The sequence below is a fragment of the Chelonia mydas genome, chromosome 11 (genome assembly GCF_015237465.2).
Source record: "Chelonia mydas isolate rCheMyd1 chromosome 11, rCheMyd1.pri.v2, whole genome shotgun sequence".
Taxonomy (NCBI): domain Eukaryota; kingdom Metazoa; phylum Chordata; order Testudines; family Cheloniidae; genus Chelonia; species Chelonia mydas.
The window spans coordinates 42,743,132-42,763,655 of record NC_051251.2 but is presented as its reverse complement, the minus strand read 5'-3'; the positions used below and the strand labels follow the sequence as shown (position 1 = coordinate 42,763,655).

The 20,524-nt window shown below is 37.7% G+C and overlaps 3 protein-coding genes across 4 annotated transcripts; all 3 read right to left on the bottom strand.

Moving 5' to 3' along the window:
- Positions 1–412: 412 nt before the first annotated feature.
- HOXD9 (homeobox D9) lies at positions 413–2,316 on the bottom strand. Its single transcript, XM_007060517.4, has 2 exons — positions 1,408–2,316; positions 413–1,092 (listed from the first exon to the last, which is right to left on the bottom strand). Exons 1-2 carry the CDS (start codon positions 2,021–2,023, stop codon positions 851–853), a joined length of 858 nt encoding a protein of 285 aa, XP_007060579.1. The 5' UTR covers positions 2,024–2,316; the 3' UTR covers positions 413–850.
- Positions 2,317–5,042: 2,726 nt separating this feature from the next.
- HOXD10 (homeobox D10) lies at positions 5,043–8,113 on the bottom strand. Its single transcript, XM_007060518.4, has 2 exons — positions 7,284–8,113; positions 5,043–5,914 (listed from the first exon to the last, which is right to left on the bottom strand). Exons 1-2 carry the CDS (start codon positions 8,023–8,025, stop codon positions 5,637–5,639), a joined length of 1,020 nt encoding a protein of 339 aa, XP_007060580.1. The 5' UTR covers positions 8,026–8,113; the 3' UTR covers positions 5,043–5,636.
- Positions 8,114–14,077: 5,964 nt separating this feature from the next.
- Positions 14,078–17,233, bottom strand: HOXD11 (homeobox D11). Of its 2 annotated transcripts, none has more exons than XM_007060519.3 (2): positions 16,475–17,233; positions 14,078–15,908 (listed from the first exon to the last, which is right to left on the bottom strand). In XM_007060519.3, exons 1-2 carry the CDS (start codon positions 17,079–17,081, stop codon positions 15,673–15,675), a joined length of 843 nt encoding a protein of 280 aa, XP_007060581.1. In that variant the 5' UTR covers positions 17,082–17,233; the 3' UTR covers positions 14,078–15,672. The 2 variants fall into 2 exon arrangements, with proteins under 2 accessions (XP_007060581.1, XP_043381479.1); XM_043525544.1 differs by having other exon boundaries at positions 14,078–15,905.
- Between the last annotated feature and the right edge of the window lie 3,291 nt (positions 17,234–20,524).

The window sequence follows — 20,524 nt, the reverse complement described above, 5'->3', positions numbered from 1 at the left end:
AGACACTGAGAAAAGAGTGCATTTGTTGTTTTCATATGATTGCGGCTAATTATGCGATGCCAAAAGAAGAGGAACGCACACGGGTTGCGCATATAATTGCAGTGATTTCATTTGATCAAGTAGGAGTTTATTATGGAATAACTGACAATAATTACAACAGGTCTTTAGTTAGAAACATGTGATGGCTGATACAACATTTACTAATATTCAGAACTCCAACTATGCAAGGCATCAGTAAATGTTAGGCCTATTGAAAACTGCTTCAGGTATGACACAATCGCCTAATAGTGCACTGAAGAAGTAGAAGAAGAAGAAGAAGAAGAAGAAGAAGAAGAATGTTCTCATTGCCTCACTCTGGCACCTAATGCAAAGGACAAAATTCAGGACTGAAGACAGAGGTTTTGGTAATAGATTATTTTAATAAGTCATGAACAACACAATACTGCTATTGATTTAAACAAGTGTACTTCAATATATATATTTATTATCATAATTATACTTATGTCCTTTACCTTTATTTTGGCAAAGTGACTATCTACACTACATAACCTTTTAAGAAACATGTAAAACATTTAACATTAAGGTCCCAAAGCTAACGTGCACTCACAATATCATGAACCAAACAAACAGTTTGGGAAAAGGGAGAGAGGGAAATGAAGCAACTTTCATAAACACATTGGCGAGCAAGACAGAATCCCCCCCCCCAAAAAAAACCTGACATAGATCACATTTCCCCTTCTACCTCAAAGATCAGATTGATATAAAGTTCTGCAAAAACGCATCTGGTGCTGGAGGGGGAATGATAATAATAATAATAAGAAGAAGAAGAATGCGTGTCTACCCCCGGGGGTTAGTCTCCTTTATTTCCTTTCTCCTTGTTCATCTTTTTCATTTTCATTCTTCTGTTCTGAAACCATATTTTGACCTGTCTCTCTGTGAGATTTAAAATCCTAGCTACTTCGTAACGGCGGTCCCGAGTCAGGTACATGTTAAAGAGGAATTCTTTTTCCAGTTCCAGAGTTTGGTACTTTGTATAGGGACAACGCTTTTTCCTCGTTGAACGAGCGTGGATCCAGTTTGCTGCCGGATTATCTGGAAAAAGGGAGGTATATAGGGAGAAGGGGGAGACGGGGGTGAGGGAAGAAAGGTCGTTAAATTTAACGAAGGATGGACTCTTCACAACTTTGTAGGAATTATCATAAAAGCCTTAATACCCCAGTCTGTTTACTGTACAAATCATGTCTTGATGGTAGGTGGTTATGTGGAGTCTTTTATGGGTGCTTGTTGCTGCTTGCGCTAGGGTAGGCGTCTAGACGTTTTTATAGGTTAGTAAAACTATCAGTTTTGCACATTGGAGCCTTACAGGTTTCGGCAATAAATCAAAGGGGCAATTTCTTTTTTACTTACTTGGGTCAAGTTGCTGTTGCTTCTCTTCCTTCAGATCGCTGCTCGGGCTGGGGTTGTGGCTGCAGCCTGGAGGCTCCTTAGGGCTGCAAGTAGCCGTCTTCTCCCGGGTCTCCTGCAGGAAGGAATTGCACGTGTACTCGGGCACACTGATCCCTTGAGACTCTCGGGACGAGGAGCACTCAGTCCTTTTGGAGGTGGAGGAGGAGGAGGAGGAGGAGGAAGAGGAGGCAGCTGCTCCCGTTTCAGGCTTTATCCCGTAGTGGCGCCCGTTGGAGGAGCTGGAGCTGCTGCTGGGGAAGCCGGGGAAGGGCTCTATCCAGGAGCGCACGTATCTGCCAGTCTCGGCTGCCCCTAAGTGGGGCTGGTGCATGTAGGGATGGTAGATCCCTGTCATTGCCGCAGACGGCTGCGGATGGACCGTGGACCAAGAAGTGGAGAACACGGTGGATTTTGGTGCAAAGCTACAGGAAGAAAAATCTGAACTCTCTGCAACACCTGATGGCCTGGAGGACGCACTGTGACCTGCCTGGACGAATCTACTCCCGTAAACTTCTTCGCTTTCATGGCCTATGAGAGAATCGACATAATAGTTACTTATGGTGCCACTAGACGACATTTTTAGGTTCCCCTCTTAGTCATATAAAAGGTTACTCTGTTAACTGTGTATGATGCCCTCCCTGAGAACAATCGTAGTATTTTGCAGACTGCAACCCTCAACCATTGGTTGTGGAGCCCACGTGATCATATTTACCAATACTACTAGTAAATCAATCCGCTAAACTGGGGCTGCTGTGATTAAAAAAAAAATCGTCAACAACAATAACAACAACAGACAATTAAATCCAAACTGTAACTGTACGGCCCGGAAGGAGCCCACCGGGAGACAGCTGCGCCTGTGTCCCAGCAGGATCCCAGGCGGGCGTGGCCCGAGCCAGCAGCACAAGAATGAGACAGCCGGGAACTATTTCTTCACTTCCTTGGAGTGATTTCTGCCATTCATTTCTTAATCAGTGAGACGCAGGGTGTTTAAATAAACCCAGCAGCCCGGGCTTCCGAATTAAACTGAAATCTGCCGAGAGAACCCGCTGGGAAAGGGGAGATTCTTGCTTGTAAAATCAAACCACATCCCAGCGCTCCGAGTATACGACTGCTCATAAAACAGGAAAACGTTACAGTAAAAGCACATTGTGGTGACTTCCATATTTCAAAGCATGTGGCTGTATTCCTCCGTCTTTTAAATAAAGTTTTGATTTAAGGGACTTTTAAAAAAGAGAAAGAGAGAGAGAGAGAGATGCCCACTGTGTTGTTTTAAAACAGGTGGAAGACCTCCGTAATGATTTTATGCCTTTCCATAAAAATTTTATGAGGTGGATTTGATTATAGATTAATGTGTCCCTAATAAAACGGACTGATGGGACAGCAAAACCTGTGTCTCCCTGCACAACTGACTCGTTCCTGAACACATGCCCCTGTATTTGTTAAACTTCGGGGCTCGGATGTTCCAACATGGCAAACGTTATTGTATCATTAATTGTAGCCTCGTCACAATTTGGCTAATGAACTATCGGCAAACGTTATCCAACGAAATCTCTTACAAGTACATTACAACTATAAATAAAACCACATTTGAAAACAATTCTACGTCAGCAGGAGAGACATTGCACTATTGATAGACAAGGTTTTCCTATTTAGAGTCTAATGCACAGCCCCTTCTACTACATTCCTACCAAGCATATGCAAAAGGCATCTGGCTGTTATTCCCCCACCTCCAAAAATAGTTGGAGATGGAGGATCCCCTTTATTTACTTCACATCCCTAGATGGGTTCTTCTGAACAGTGTGTTTTACCAACTAAAAGAATATTTGGTTAGAATTTAAAACTAAATTACCCATATTCGTCTGCACATTTCTGTTCCTTCAGACATACTGAAGATGGACGTATTTGAATCTGAAGAAAATGCACACAGTTAGTCCATAACCCACAACAGTACTCGTTGAGAATATAACATAACACCATACAGGAAAGCAATTCCTACGCACTGACAAATAAAGGGAAGGGACTGAAATTCCTGTTTATTTAATGATTTATGGCTGTCTTCTTCTTTTGCATTTGCATGCTGAAATTTTATTTTCCGTATACACAGCTTGTTTCATGTTAAGATATTGCACTTAATTATTAATAAATATAAACTGATTAGTCAGGAAGATTTAAAATGAACATTTTTTTCATACATGTGAAAACTTGGTGTGTAGCCAGCTAATTGCATTTCCACTACTGAAACTTCTTTAGCGAAGTATTGAGAACTTTTACGCGAAAGGAGAAGAAAGTAAATAGAGGTTCAAATATATTTCTTATTTAAACTGATGGAGAACCTTGGTTTTAGTATGGATATTTTAAAACCAGGATAAAAACATCATACGTGAATACTATCGGCGTCTTTAGCATCAAAATGTTTGTTCTCTGGCTTGAGGAAAATATAGTATGTTACTAATTGTTTCCAGCCCAGTATATCTAAACTATATACCCGAGACAAGGGAGGAAAATTTGATATCAACAATTGTAATATGAACTGTAATCGTGTCATTAAGGAAGAAAACATTTAAAATATCTCGGAGCTTATCTCTTGCTTTGGAAACTGCATGGGTAGAGAGGGGGTGTTTTTTTGTCTGAATGCTGTTTCTCAAGAGTAGACAGTATCCACGCGTTTCTTTCCAGGATTGTTAGAAGGTGAAAGTATGTTCAAGCATTTGGACTTCAATGTGGAGTCATGTTCATTTGCAAGCCATTTACAGTTCTGTTTAGCATTTCATTCCCTCCTCTTCCCCCCTCCCCCAGTTTGCAAGATAAAGTGGCTGTTAATAACATTTTCCAGCTATGTATCGTTAAGAGTCGTGAACTTTATTAGCTTCATATATGTTATAAAAATGGAATTGCGTGAAATAAAACGATCTTCCGAGCAAACAAAAATGGTGCAGAATAACAAAAGTAGGTCTGAATAGGTTGTCGTACTTTAGTGTGCACCGTTGTGAGCATTGCTAGTAGAAAAAGCCCATCCTTGCCAGATATCTAAGAGAATTGTTTCTCTTCCACAATGCTCTTAAAGCTCTTGAGCTCACCAAGAGCTTCATGATGTTTTTCTGTACACATATCTGTGGATTTTGTATGTTGCATTTTTAAAAGCAAACGAGGACAAGAAATCAAACTCTACACATTGTAGGTACACAATGACTGTTATTTTTTAAATCAACACCCTAATGTCAAATAAAACGACACACAGATTGCTGACAGCTTGTACTAGAGATTTTTTTTATCACTTACCATTTATGAGTTGATTGAATGAGGATGTCCAGTTTATGCCATAATATTTTACTATCCTTTTTGCATTCACTTTTCAAACTGCGAACGATTACACAACATTTTACCAATTAATCATTTGTTTACAGTCACAATTATAAAATAATTAGGTTTATATCATTTCTCACCCCCCCACACTCCCTAAATAAAACCACACACACAAAAGAGAAGAAACAAGAAAAGAAGCTACATCAATCCAACCAACTACTGATAAGGCAGGATCAGGAAACCAACCTGAATCTGTACTTTTAAACATTTTTTAGAAAACCAAAGGAACCGCAGTAGTTTACAGACTTTATTGCATTATACATGCGAATAGAACATGCACAAGAAGAACATATTGCTGTTGTACGACTACTATACCACATATGCACCACAAGAAAATGTCTACAATGGAGAAGAATTAACTATTCCATTTTATGAAGGACAATTTCTAAGTTCATTTGATAGAATAGTTACATTTTAATGTGCTTTTTTCCCAAAAGTTTTTCCCCCTTAAAGTATTGAATGTATTCAAAATGTTATGGCCCGTATATTAGCCCCGACATAAATACCATTTTGTTAGAAAAAACATGAAAAAGTCACATTGTTTGGACGTTCGACAGTTCCAATAAGTTAAGACCAAATGATAATATTCAATCATAGTTACCCTGCATTACGATGAGAAAAAAATAAATTACACGTGCTAGGTTTTTATATATATACTTATCATAGTAATACATATTCACTTGCAGCACTAAATGAATGACGAAAAGTCACATTCTATCAGAAAAAAATGAAAAATGAAGGTTTTTTTTTTTTCAAAGTCTCTCCTGCATTTTGCAACTGGCGGTGCTGTGCCCAGTTCTCACTGTTTCAACCCCCAGGTTTACGGTTTAAGAGAAGGTCAGATTAGCGGTCAGTTCTCGGATTCGGTTCTCCCTGCTCATCTTCTTAAGCTTCATTCTGCGGTTTTGAAACCAAATCTTGACCTGCCTGTCAGTGAGGTTCACGCTCTTACTGATCTCTAGGCGGCGCTCTCGAGTGAGATACATATTGAATAAGAACTCTTTTTCTAATTCCAGTGTTTGATGTTTAGTATAAGGACACCTCTTCTTTCTGCCACTCTTTGCAGTTAACCAATTGCTTGTTGGCGTATCAGACTTGATTTCCTCTATCAAAATCAAAGAAGAAGAAGAAGAAGAAAAATCAAAAATACCTCAGGCTGGCAAAGTGTACCCTTGGCCATGAACCCTCATCTATAGTGTCTGGCAGATATGTTAAATGTTGGTATTAAACATTGCTAGTATGAGGTGTGTGCACTGGAATAGATGTTTAATTGTTGCCAGACTCAAGGTAAATAGTTCAGATAAAATGATTCACTACCGTTTGGAATTTTGGGGCTCTTTTTAAAATTATATCCTAAGTTTTCAACTAGTACATAACATTTGCACACTATTTAACCTGCCATCAGTAAAATGGTAAAATTTTAACGGATCTGGGCTGCACATGACAATACAAGTCTTATGAGACATTTAGTAAGAAAATCTCTCAGTTACAAAGTATTGATGCAATATATTTTCTACCAGATTCCTGTTTATCATATGTTGAATTACACAAAGAGGTATAGAAGCAGATATGGGCATTTTTCTTAACTAAAAGGATAATTTTCAAATTAACACCTTATACCACGGATTTTTTAAATTTTCCTTTTAGAATTTTTCCATTAGAAAGAAAATTGTCCCGGATAAAGCTACACTTTAATTGTTAAATAAATGTTATACATAGAATTTCTATGCACATACTGGGATAAAAATTGTCCTAGAGGTTGCCAGGCACATTTTTATAAGAGGAAATCTCCCGGTTTTGATACTGCACCATACCCCGGTCGAAATTAAGGCTATTGTGCACTTTTAAAAGGAAAATATAATCAAATAATTATCTCATTCATCTTTTAAATACATTTCAAAATAATGTTGTACTTTTAAAGACAAAACCAAGGTTATCAAAAACACCACTGCAAAATAGTCCACTTTTCATCAAACAGATAGCGGGCTACTGTTTTCATTGTACGTTTGTTTAAAACTTTATGCAGCTCTGTAGCACCCATTTCTCCTCTCTTTTAATAGGATCATAATTAACTTTCAATGCAATCAAACTACAGTTAGACTGAGTGAAAATAGTTGACCAAAATATTACAAGATAAAAGGTGAATTGGTCGTATTGTACACGCTCTAGAGCTATTTTAAGGTGTTTCATTGATTTTTGATACTGTAATTTATTACAAAGAATAAAATATATGTTCTCTGCATGCACAGAGGGCTATCTGCATAGGAGGATATGTAAATATCAAAAAAGAATTTGCAATCTTTTGTGTAGCATTTTGCCCTTCTAAAAGCTTCAGAGACACAGCACCTGCAGCCCGATTCCTCCTTATCATTAAATGTTATGGCTGTAATGCTTGTTAGTATTTTACACCGTGTTTTACGATGCTGGCGTGTTCAAGTTATAGCACGTTACGGTTTAAACTTTATAATACCGACCTTTACTTTCCTTCTCCTGTACTTCTGGGCTGGACACAGAGCCTTCAGCCAGGCAGCTCCTTTCATCTTGCAAAGTGGACTTTGGCTCTGGACTTTCCACTTGAGAGACTTTAGCTGAGTTGTCTTGGTTGTTCGGATTTTCATTCATTTTCTTTTCCATCTGAAGTTGAGAAGATATCTGCGGTTTGGAGCTGCCGCGAGGGTTTAACTGTAACATTACAGTTGAACTCGTTTCAGGACTATTATTGTACTCTTGGGTTTTCCCAGTGGCGTAGGTCTGGCTTAGTCTAAAATATCCTGGGACAGGAACCTCGGGATTTTCAATGGGACATGATTCAGAGACCAACCTCTGGTAGGAAGGGACGTCTGAAGAAATTAGTTTTGTTCTCTTATCAGAATACATGCAGCAATTGCTTTCTTCCTTAATATTTGTAGCAAAGGAACAAGTGGGTGCCTGCTGTGTAACAGGTTGCTCTATTCGACAAGACCTATTCGGATCTGTCCAACTGTCTACTTGAGGTATATAAGGATGTACATTCATACCCATATTTTGGTGATTAACTTCTCTTTTAGCCAGAGACGGTAGAAGTCCACAGGTTTGCATTCCATAAGTTCCAATGTCTGTGCTAGGTGGCATATACATGCTGGCGCTGTTAGAATAGAAACTGTCACTTCTACAGGCACTGATCAAAGAATCTACTAAAAAGGTGTTAGCAGCAGGAGAGCTGTTTGGAAAGGACATTTTGGGGAGGAATTTGAAGAAGAGAGATTGTGTCCTTTGTAGGCTGACATCTCTAGGAAAACATTCCCTGTGTAATTGTGGATGCCTCTGCACAACCACATGACAACCAAGCCAATGAGATTTGAAAATGGCCTTGAGCCGCTACCTCCCCGCGAGTCACGTGCTCCGCGGGACGGTCCGGGCTGCGTCTGAAATGTGGTCAACAGCGACATCTAGAACGCCAGGGGGAAAGTGCCGTCCCCGCGCCCGAGCCCTGCGAAGCAGCCCTGGCGCACTGCGCTGATTTAAAACAAGGGGCTTTATTTCTCTGAGTTGTGTTTTATTACAAACAAGCTGAATCCGAATTCACCGAACTCCTGGCAGCTTACTGTCCCGTGGTCCAAGGAGATGGGGACAAACATGAAACAGATCCTTGCAGACTGAACGCCCCGGAAAATCACTGTAATGGACATAATGAAACTCCCATAGGTTGTGCAATTTTTTTTTTTTTTTTTTTTTTGGTACGAAAATAAGTGGTTTCTTCTGGCCGCATGGACGCTCATTACTGCAAGACCCTGTGCAGTTTCATGCAGAAGACAGTTATTTGCAAGCAATGTGCTCTCAGAGCAACCGCCCCCAAAGCTCACTATATGAGAAAGGCTCTTTCTCCCCCTTTTCCTTAATGCTAGTAATACTAATTACCAAAAAAAAAAAAAAAAAACCTTAAAAGTTTTAGACAACTGGATGTGCTGAACCATGTGCGAAATCCGAAGGTGTCATTTGGTTATTATGCAAAGAAAAATATGTTTGCCTTTTATGGATTTTGTAAAAGCATTGGTTCCTGACAAGCGAAAGGTACAAAAGGTTGTGGAATTTATTAATACGTATTAAGAAGAATCAGGGCGATCAATAAAATTCTCATCTACATTCTTGGGCTACTTGGTAATTTTCTTGCTTCTGAAGCTTTTTAAAGAGTTATACCCTCTGTTGCCACACACGGGAAGATATTTTATTAACAAATCAATCGAGACTTTGTAAAGGATAAGATTAATAGTTAAGATTTAGCATAATGGCGTTCGCGTTATGAATTATTGAAAATTATACTATTGATTTTTTCCCCTCGCTACTAACCAAGAAGGTCAATTTTGTTTTAACACAAACCGTCAAATATTAAAAGCTATACTTTTATCGTAACATAAGTGTAGAGTTACCCTAGATTCTTAAAATTGTTTTACATTGCTCTCTCTCTCTCTCTGCATATGCAAAATAAACCAAGATAAAAATAAAATAAAAAATTACTTGCCCTAGACACTGAAAGCACCATAAAGATCATTCTTCTTCTGTAGCATTGCTCATTTAAAAACATACAGAAACTCAGGTTTATTACAACTGTTCAAGCCACTTCTTTTTTCCCAGAAGAATAAATGCCGCATGAATATTTAAAAAAATCACAGAAAGCAACAATAACTGCCTACATGGCAAATTAGACTTTTATTTTCCAACATTTTAAATGTGTTTTGTTGTTTCCCTCCTCACTTTGTAACTATATTTACATCCAGAGCTATTACTTTTAAAATTGCGAGAGACCAGATTTGATCGCGCAACAATTCATTATATTTTTGCCTAGTTACAAACTCAGACAGTTCTCGTTTAAGAATAGTGCTGTCAGGGAATTTCATACAGACAACGTGAACTTGTGGATAAATTCCGTTTCAGGTTCAGCTAGCTATTTATTTGGGGCCTTTACATAATCAAAACACTGTTTTTAAAAAGTCCAGATATCTAAGAACAAACAACACATAAAAGGGAGTTTAAACTCTGTCTTTTGCACAAAAGCATAGTTTGAAATGGCATATTCCAGCAACGTGAATTTGAATTTTATACGAGTTCCTGGTATTTGAATGTTTTTCACTTTTCCGTACACTTTACATTGTTGGAAACAATAACCCTATTTAAAATCTCGCTGTGGCAATGAGACAGACCCCTTAAAACCTTATCGCAGCTGTTCAAATACAACATCATTGTCAGGTTAAGAGCCAGTGTCTTTTACAGCTTCAGTCTAAAGCTTCAGTGTTGCCAGAGAGTTTAAATATTACCTTCATAATATGAGCTGCTTTTAAGATTTTTCTGCACTCCCTAAGTCTTTGCATGCGTCCCTGCCTTTTTCATGTGTGTTTAATCGCCACCGAGCATTTAGCACAAAAAATGGGATTATGTGTATATTTAAGATCATTATCAGAGCCATTGCTAAGATTTGCCTGAGCTCAGGAACAAACTGCAGTAGAGTTCACGATGCTCACTGTTTGCGGACTGGGATTTCCCCCCTGCTTTCTAACAATTTCCTCTTTTGGAACAACAGCCCTGACAACCCACCGAGTTTAAAGAAACAAAATACTATTTTCCTTGACACAGTTTAAGACTTGACTGTTAAATCTAATCAAGAATTTTATGCCCATCAAATGGCCTTTCGGAATCTGTATTTACTCTTTAAGAAAAGAGTGTCCCAGAAATATTCCTACTGAAGTATTATCCCAGAGGTTTGCTGTGTATTTCGACCAATGGTAAAGTTAAAACAATAACCTAATCCTTAAATGCTCTGCGTTCCTGCGTCTGTTTTATTTAATGAGCTGACTCTGCTGCTGCTGATTATACATTATGTTTCCTTGATTTAAGTGAAAATATGATTATAACATGTCAGAATATGTAGTTCAAATTATTATTATTTAATACTGAGTTTAGGAATGTCGAATAGCTCAATTTGATCATAATAAATCATGGCTTTTAAAAATCGTACATGAAGTAGCCTAGCTGTTATTTGGACAAATGAACGTTAGGAAAGTTGGAGTTTGTTTGCCATAGAAGTTGAATAAACATGCAGTAGTCTTTAGGGAAATCGTTACTTACACTCTGGGTATTTAATGTCACTATTTTTTAAATCATATTAAGATGGAATAAAGTAATTAACATTAATAAATAAATCAATGGTGTGCAATAAATGAGATATTTTCAAGGGGGTCCCTCAAAAGGGCCCATATATACTAGATTACTATTTGTAATAAAATATAGGTTGGCTTTATGCTTTTCAGTCTTAATAAATATTAGTAATAGAAATTCGAGGTTAAAAGACGTTGCTGTGAAGTTTAATTTTCATTCCCCTCCCCCATGTTATTACAGGTTATTTGATTTTTTCCCCAACTGTTCTAACGATTCTTACTTGCAATTTCCTATGTTGGTATCGGATTATTAGCGTAGGATGGGAGAACGGTTACGAAAAAGGAGAGATATTTTGCAGATGTATTAATCAGTGCAAAAGATATTGAGAGAAATAGCTAACTTTAAAATAGCCGGAAACCCAGGAAGTCTTTAGTAATATTGCTTTCGATTTGAGCAATTAATGTAGGGAGACGCTAAAAATGCAAACTATATATTGTATATCACGCCATTACATTGCTTTGCGATTGAAGAATATTTTTATTTAGCAAAAAAAAAAAATTAATTGGCTACAATAGCTTGACCTTTCTTTTTTAATAATGTAATTGTAACACTATCCTGCTCTTCGTGAGTCACGTTTTTCTTGCTGGGATTGTCGGAACTTTTAAAAAATATACCGATGCCATTATGTATTTCAAGAGTATTATTGTTGATAAAACAATTGTAATTGCACATTAGCTTTTCCTGAAATGGTGATATTGGTGTCTTGTGTGATCACACATAGGTGCATTGCCTGTATTACGAAGATATTCACACATAGTTTAAACCTTAGCCTATTGTGCATCCATATTTCTTTGTACACGTAAGTACAAAACTCAGTGTGTGATCTGGATGTTATCAGCGTTTAGCGTTTAGATAGGCCAATGACTGCGCCCTAATCTTATTTATTTTAAAAGTACCTTTATCTATATATAAATTCCTGACAATTTGTTCTTTAACCAGAAATACTCTATTTGTTGTTCTGATAGGACCAACCAAAATAAATTGGGAAATCGCTGACAGTTTTTAAAAAAGTATACTCTCCCTTATCCATCCACAGAACCATCACATTTATATGATGATTCAAAAAAGAACAAAGGCACATTTTAATCTTCATCTAATTATTTAATTAACAACATATATGATTTCAATCCCAAGATTATATTCGTTAAGAATGGCCTTTGTATAAATGTGAAGGGCTAAAACATACAGAAGGCAAGAGGTGGAGTGAAGAGGCAAGATCTCAAAAGAAGTACGTTAATTTTAAAACCAACCAACCTGTCAACAAAAAGATTTTTCTGTATTTATTCCTCTGGAACTAAGTAACTAAATTAATGTTGGGGGAGATAGGGTTTGTTCTGGATTCTGTTGATAAGCGTTACCTTTCTCTTCAAAGATTCCAATGATCTTAGATGGGACAATGTCATTTTATTACAGACGGCAAAGCTATTTCCAAGAAACTGTTAACAATGAACTTCTAAAAAACCTAGCAGACAAACTGTCAACTAATTCTTTCACGGGGATAGGGCTTGTTAAATAGAGAATATAGTTGAACAAGTAGATCATGCATTAGCTAGTTTTAGATGAATTTTGCAAACAAGCAGATAAAAACTAACTGATCTTTGGTGTTATTATTTACAAGTGCGTATTGGGGGAAAAAAGAAATATGTAAATTCACTGGAAATTTTCCAGGACATGTATCGTGTTATACTTAATTTTCAAACCTTTTAGTTACATTTTAATAGCTCTCTACAGCATTATAAGGAGAGAGATTTTATTTAACAATCCCTTGGGAAGGTGATGTTCCGATATTCAAAATATGTACTCTTCCTTTTTGTCATTTATACTAAACAGGCACATCCAGAATCAAACCCGTCTTTTGTTTAAATTACATACACCTCTAAAATTATGTTATAGCTGTGTTTGCACTTTTTTAGGGACAGGCTTGCAATAATATCTTACAGATAAGCTTTGAAAAGGAGACACATATTTTGATATAACTTTTGTTCTTTGGGTGTTAAGATTGCACTAAAAAGAGTAAACAGATTTTCGCAATGCTGAATGAATTCTGAATATCATTATATTTATCTTAAAATTATAGGATTTTTAAACCTCGGATGTATTATAAAAAATTACGACCAAAATTTTTCTTTTCAAGTGGCATATTCCTTGAGCATGTCACGGTTACGGGTTATTTGTTTAATAAATCTTTTTGATGCTTTATTTTCTCATTTCGAAAGCCCTGAAATCTTATCGTTACTTATATATTAGATTTTTTATTAGTAGTACAATTACTATTAAGAGGAAAATAGACTTGAACATCAGGACAATTGTAAGCATTACAGAACATGAGCGCGCCCTCCTGTGGAATTCAGAGGTTAAGCACAAGGGAATTTATTTATCTTCTTTGGCTTTCCGTTCAACCTTGATGCTTTTAGGTGTATTCAACAATGGGGTTAATTTCTGTTTTTAAATAGACATTAAAATATAATATATTTGCAAAATTCGGCAATGATTATATCGGTTTATTTAGTTTCTGGTGATCATCTTTGCGGTGCCTTAACATTTTAAAAGACCATGTACCCTTGGATAATTTATTAAATACACCACAGGGATCTGAAAATCAAATAACTTATTCTTGCACTATGGATTAAGACCTGGAAGAGATGTGCGATTTTTGTGATAATGTTAAATGATTTATTTTAATAGTTTCCTATTGCTACATGTTACTCCATTTGATAGGATGTTTCCTATTAAAATATATATTTGAAAATGAATGATCTGGAAATATTGTTTTCCTCCGAAATACCTAGTTATTTTTTACATTCCACTGCTCTATATATAGTATGTTAGCTCGGCGCGGTTATAGAAAGAATGGCCTTTCCTGCATTTCCTGGACACGACATAAGTATTAAGAAAAATAGAAGACATTGTAACATAACTGACGGATTCGATTAGGGACCTGTCCGAACATAGCGTTATGGGGAAGTATTCATGACAGCTGGAATTTTCTTAGCGTTATGATGCATTTGTTAATAAGGCTAGCTATGCAGTAGTTAGTGTGTGTGTGGGTGTGTGGGTGCGTGTGTGGTGAGTGTATGTATGTGCGTGTGAGAGAAGGAGATCGGGAGACAGAGAGAAAGAGAGAGAGAGTGGGTGGTGGTTGAAAATAACAGAGGAACCTTAAGGCGCCTAATTATTCAGAAAGGTTAAAGGTGATGACCTTGACATTTTGGAAGTTCAAAGGCATACACTTATGTTTTTCTTGCTAAAGAGTTTAAAATTTTATTTTTTTAGCTATGCCTCCTTACGATTTAATCAGATAATTTTTAGTTTTTCTGTCTTTTCCGGACTTATTTCCGTACTTTTGTGTTTACTGGGTGCAAGTGTAATGAGACCCACTTTTCTATTATTTTTTTATTCAGAAAAGCCAGATTCTTTTCTCACTTCTTTCCTTTATTGCACTTTGCGGAAATCTCTTTTTCACCCACCAGAAGGTGTATAATATAACCCAATTAAGCTGTTTAGAACCTCGGCTTTTATGGTGTTGTCTAGACAGTTCAAGGTTTTGTAAACAGTTTCGCCAGGTCATACTACATGAAGCGAAGAGGGGACCTTCACCAAATTCTTTTACTTTCAAAATAAAGACAAAGACCAGTTATTTTATACTAAGTTGGGGAAACTGATTACATTCCCGTGATTAAATATAGGAAACTCAGAACGAATTGGTAAAAAAACACGGTGAAAATATTCACTTTTTTTTTTTTTTTTTTTTTGCTAAACTTTGTTTTAACTAGTTGCAATTGTTTACAGCTGCCTGTTGTTTGAAACATTCAGGGTTCCCATTCTGACAATCCTTCCCCAGCTAGTAAACATCCATTTGAGCTTTGAATTCTTGTCTCAAACCTTAAACGCCCGAACAGCTATTAAGCGTTTTTCATAGCTGATAGTAATTGTGGCACCAGCAGAAGTGGTGGTCTTCAGACAGCCATGTTTGGGCTGCCTTAAGCTGAAGGGAATAACAGTGAAGGTTTTATATAGAATAAGTTAGAGATTTAAACTAACGTTTATATCCCGTTGAAAATATTTTGATTTAACTTCCTCCATTGTTACTAAATTGAATTTGGCTCTAGTCGAGTATACACTCTGATCTTTCAGAGATGGAAATCCATAAGTGAGCAGAAGATATAACCTTAACTTTACTAGAAACCATTTATTCACATGTAAAAGACAGTGGCCCATGCGTTTATATGACAATAGAAACACACACATACACACACACACACACACCATGTACATTTACCATCTTTTAAATAAATTGCATTCATTTAAGGGAGGAAAGGGTTATCGTAGATCAAAACCAAGAGGGAAAAACACTCTTTTTTAAAAGCAAAATCTACCATACACACCGCCGGTTCATTGGTGTCATCTGAAAAAGAAAAAAAGAAGGAAAAAAAAAAAAACACCTTGGGCGATAAACATTGGAGAATGGACTTTTGGATTTACCCTAGCTTCCCCTTATGAGGGACGCGTTCCGCCAAGCCCCCGATATCGCCAGTGGACATTGATTGTTTGGAGGCACCAGAGTTGAACAACAAAATGAAACTTTGCGTTCCGCAGGGTGAATGTGTCCTGTAAACCAATTTCCTGGTGTACTCTGATGGCAGGTTAGATAGGGATATTTTCTTTTCTTTTCTTTCAAAACAAGGGGTTTCCAGTGAAATATTGAAGTCGATCTCTGTTCAGTTTCTTTTCTTTCATCCTTCGATTCTGGAACCAGATTTTAACTTGTCGATCAGTGAGGTTCAGCATTCTGGACAACTGCAGTCTTTTTTCTTTGTTTATGTACACGTTGAAGAAAAACTCACGTTCCAGTTCTCTTATCTGATATTTGGTGTACGGACATCGCTTTTTCCTTGATCGCTGGGGAACTGCTGAAATTCAAGACAAAATAAACTGATTTTATGCTGTTTCAATAAACACTTTCATATAATGATAGATAAGACACATTCACAATATCCCATTTACTAGACAGCAGCATCCTAACAGTTAAGGAAATATTCTGAGAGATTTCTCTCTCTCCCGCCTCCCTTCTGGGTAACTTTGCAAAAGGTGGACATTTCCAACTTCCCCTTAAAACAGACCCTATCTAGCAGTACAGAAGGATGTTTAAATTGGTTGGAAATATTCCAAGGTTCTCAAACTACTCCCCTAAACAAATGAAAATATTAGAATCTATAATTAAGGGTGCTTTGAATAATAGCTGTGAAATCTCTCTGCCCCCTCCCAAATCAACAATTTAATAACAATTAATATCCTCCTCCAAAAATACCTTAAGCCCACGTAAATTGGTTTCCTATCGTAAACACGCTTTACAACGGTAAAGGAAATCTTATAGGATATATAAACTCCTTTGGATGCTTATAAAATTGCACATAAAATGCGGCTTGACAAAGTGTTGGCCTTGTACGGTTGCCCCCAATTTACTACTGATACCTACCTGAACTGTTGCTCTTCTCTGCAACAGCCTCACCAGAAGGGGAACCGGCGCTGTTTTCTGTTGTCACTTTCTTCTCTTGGCTGGAAGGTGTTTTACTACAAGTGCTATTCTGAGGTTTCAAGTCGCTCTTGGCCGCTTCCCCCTCGTTCTCTGCTTGCTGCTGGTATGGAGGTCCATGGGCTGTCTCATAAAACTGGTCAAATCCTTGCGGGAGAATGCCGTTCCTTCCCACCGTGTTGTAGAAGTTGGAGGCAGCGGCGGAGGGTCCATGGTGGCTGCACACAGGATCCGTTTTGAATAACATTTCCGTCCTCCTGTTAGCAGGCTGCAGAAAGTCTCGATGCATAACCTCCTCAGCTGAGTAATAAGGAGCATAACTGCCCCTATACTGCCATTTGCTGCGCTCTAATCCGTATTCCCTGAATGCCACTTCTCGCACAGGTTGGACATGAGGTAAATTAGAAGAATAAGGAAAAGTCATTTGACAGGAAGACGACTGCGACAAAAAAGAGGGTTTCGTCGAGAAATCTGAAGGTGAAACGTAATAAGCGCACCCTGGTAGATACATATTGGATGCACTGTGGCTGCAATCGTCAAACTCAGTCATGTCTTCCTTTTTGCGATTGCAAGCAACCAGGAGACTTCAGTGCATTGAACAAGATCCATCTATTGCACAAGAGGGTTTGGACAGGATCAACTAAGAAAAAATCCCCACCGTGTGCTGACGTGCAATTCATCTTGATTGATTCTAGTGGTAATTATGTCACGTGACGCAATGTAGAAATGTCCTTATATCTATATCAGCCCTTCGGAAAGACTCCTAAGATCTCTCCAAAGAGCCTCCCAGCACCGAGAGATGAGCAACGCATTTGTACAAATGTTACATTTTTATCTTTCTTTCTGCCACGGCAAGATGGGGTAAATAGAGAGAGAGGCTAATCACCTGAGAATGCACAGTCTGTGTAGCGACTCCTACGCACTGCTGGAAATCCAGCCCCTACCCCTGAAGCAAAACGCACGCATACAGAACCCCTCCGATCCCCTCTTTCTAGGCATGTCTCTAAACATATTTGGGGAAATAGGCACAGATAATTCTACTGGGAAAGGTAATCCCTAGCTATTTGGGTGTGAGCTTCAAATCGGAGACCTCGACGCTGTAGTATGACAATTCAGCGCCGGAAATATTTGCTTGTTGCTACTTACGCTGATGATTAGCTGATGATAGTAAATTTAGGAAAGCAAAGACCCTATTTACATACTCTAGCAGATTTGCTAACTCAGATCTAGAAATCCATAGTTCGCAAAAAATAACCTGTTTCAAAATTCAAACTATGAGACTCAGTAACCTTATGATTCCCTTCCCTAAGTACAAGCCCTGTGTGTTTGTCTGAGGGTGTGTGTGAGAGAGACTGAAAAGAGAAATATGCAAATAGCACTTTACAGTTAGCCTATTTTGTTAAAGGAAGTCTCTTTCGGGGTTCATTTGGAATTATGGAGAGATTATGATGCAACATCACAACTTTGGAGGAAAAGAAACCCAACAGTCACGATTTCCTTGGAAAGCAGAATATCAGACAAAGTGACTGGATACCATAAACTTCAACCAATGTTCATTTTCATTTCATAGTTGGGAGTTTTGGTTATTAACGCAGAGCCACATAATAAGCGTTAGCCTACCCTATTTTAAAAATATTATTATACCTAAAATGAGCACAAAAATGAGCCACGTAGTATGAAAACAAAATTAATTAATAAGCTTCAGAAATGACCCTGCACCAAGACCATTATTCATTCCGAGGGCATTTACCAAATCTCTGTAGAAATCTTTTGTTCCTACCCAGTACAAAATGTCCATCTTAGCCACAGGGCATGCTCGTCTCTAAATAAAAAAACATGCCGTTATGCCACATAGAATCGCTTTTGTGAAAAAAAACCCTTGAAAGCCAAGCTTTTTCAGGATACTGTCTGCAAACACTCAGGCCACAGATGACATAAAATCTTAAAATCTCACACAATGCAAAGCCCCTACAGGTGTGGAAGCGGACTGAAAGAATAATGAAAACAAACAAAAAGGAGAAAAAGAAACCCAGGATCTTAACTTTGTTATCATGGCTGAACCCAGAAAAGGGACTCAGTATAACCCGATGGGGTATAAAACATCTGCATTGCGTGGTAGCAGAGGCATCCGCAATGACAGACACCTATTATGCGCACTTTGCTTTTAGCTGTAGAAAGAGGGAGGTAGAGGTATGGAATCTTTTATTCCGATTTTTTCCCCCCAAAAATCTTCAGACTTGTCCATCTGATACAAGGCTCGTGAAAGCAGTTCCCAAAACGGAGCATAATGTCCTATTTTCCAAAGGGACTGTGTCCAAAGCCATTCAGACAACTTGAAGTTCAATCTATTTTTTCCATGATGCCTCGCTTGTATACCACCATTAATGCAGCAATCTGATTTATCCCATCAGATATACTCACTAAAGATCCCACTAGATACAACGCACAGCACATAACACATCATTTCCTTCTTTGCGGAAGACTTTCAAGCCTTTTAGATTTTGCTGCAACAACTATCTCCTAAAAATGATGACTGCGTAGCTAAAATGGCTTCTGTGTCCCTTCCCACCCTGAGTTCCCAGCAGAACATGGGCAAAGATTCGTTTGCATGATGCTCCAGGATTTCTCAAGACTAAGTTACTAATTTGACGGGGAGCTATGAACCTATGAAACTTCATTTTCTTTAGCACCCAAAACAACTAATTAAGCTCTAGCCGAAATCGTATCCCTTCCTTTGGCTGCAGAAACCCTAGAATCAATTAAATATTGTGGTAGGAGTCAATCAATTTCAAGCAATTCAAGTTCAACGACATGGCGACGATTTGTTAATAAGAAAACAGCTCAATTAGGAAACAATCCCAGAGCCAAAACCAAAAACCCAGCCATCTTATTGTTTGAATGTCCACCCAATAACACTACAGATATTCCACCTGAATGAGATGAACGTGCGAATTTCTGATTGCTAAGGCATTTTCACCCCATATTGGATCCTATCCCAAACACAAGTAATCCTTTTTTAAAGCAGATGAAATAGCATCGAAACATAAATGTATATAATGGATATATTCAAGCTAATACTTTACCGTTAGGTGTCTTGTAACATATGCAATCGTTGCCTAGAATTAGCAAGTATTCTTGTCCAAGTGACATTTCCAAAAGACCTCCGTGAAAATTAAGACGACTTGCATAACATTCGGATTTAAAAATATACCCAGTCCAGTTAGAGAAGATGCGGTATTTTTGTGCCACCCAAGATAAGACACTAACTTGACCTTAACTTTGTTATGGCGCCCCTAGTATCTGGAGAACGTGAACAGACACTGTCTGGCAGCTCTCGTAAAAACTGACTGGAGAAGAGATTCTGAGTCATTTCATTTATTGCCACTACAGTTCTGCAAGAAAGCTTTTCCTCCCTGCCAAACTTTAATTATTTATGCTCTTTTAGGAAACACAAAAGCACCCAGAGTTGCCTTTCCTTAGCAATCTAGCACGAATGAAAACCCTATCTTAATCAGTTTATCCGATTTAGATTTTGGTCCGAATGTAAAGATGTTTATGTTGGACTGAATAAATGAATGTAGGTGTGTATGTGTGTATTGCTACAATGCATGTATGTTTGTGTGCTTATTTGCAAGTACAAAGACACACACCGCACGCACCCAGAAATCTATTGGTAGAGAATTAAATACAGGACTATATAAATAGATGAGAATATATTCGTGTTTACTTATTTAATATATATTTATTTAATACATACATGTATGTGTATATGAATTTAGATATAAATATATATGTATATAGACACATGGATATATATAGTATGTATCTATTTGTGTGTGTATCTATCTAATCACACACTCAACTGAATGTGTGTGTGTATACACAGTATATCTTACTATATATGTATATTTGCATGTATGCATATACACACAGAGCGACGGTAGTTGCTTTATATTTAAGGTTGCAGTTTATATACAAAATATTGTGCCTCTG

What these genes read in the sequence shown, in the direction of transcription:
- HOXD9 (XM_007060517.4), bottom strand. Translation starts at nt 2,023, where the DNA reads ATGTCGTCTAGTGGCACCATAAGTAACTATTATGTCGATTCTCTCATA. An exon ending in GCAACAGCAACTTGACCCAA is followed by an intron (nt 1,093 to 1,407) that starts GTAAGTAAAAAA and finishes CCCTTTTTCCAG; the next exon opens with ATAATCCGGCAGCAAACTGG.
- HOXD10 (XM_007060518.4), bottom strand. Translation starts at nt 8,025, where the DNA reads ATGTCCTTTCCAAACAGCTCTCCTGCTGCTAACACCTTTTTAGTAGAT. An exon ending in ACAGGAGAAGGAAAGTAAAG is followed by an intron (nt 5,915 to 7,283) that starts GTCGGTATTATA and finishes TGATTTTGATAG; the next exon opens with AGGAAATCAAGTCTGATACG.
- HOXD11 (XM_007060519.3), bottom strand. Translation starts at nt 17,081, where the DNA reads ATGACTGAGTTTGACGATTGCAGCCACAGTGCATCCAATATGTATCTA. An exon ending in AGAGAAGAGCAACAGTTCAG is followed by an intron (nt 15,909 to 16,474) that starts GTAGGTATCAGT and finishes CTTGAATTTCAG; the next exon opens with CAGTTCCCCAGCGATCAAGG.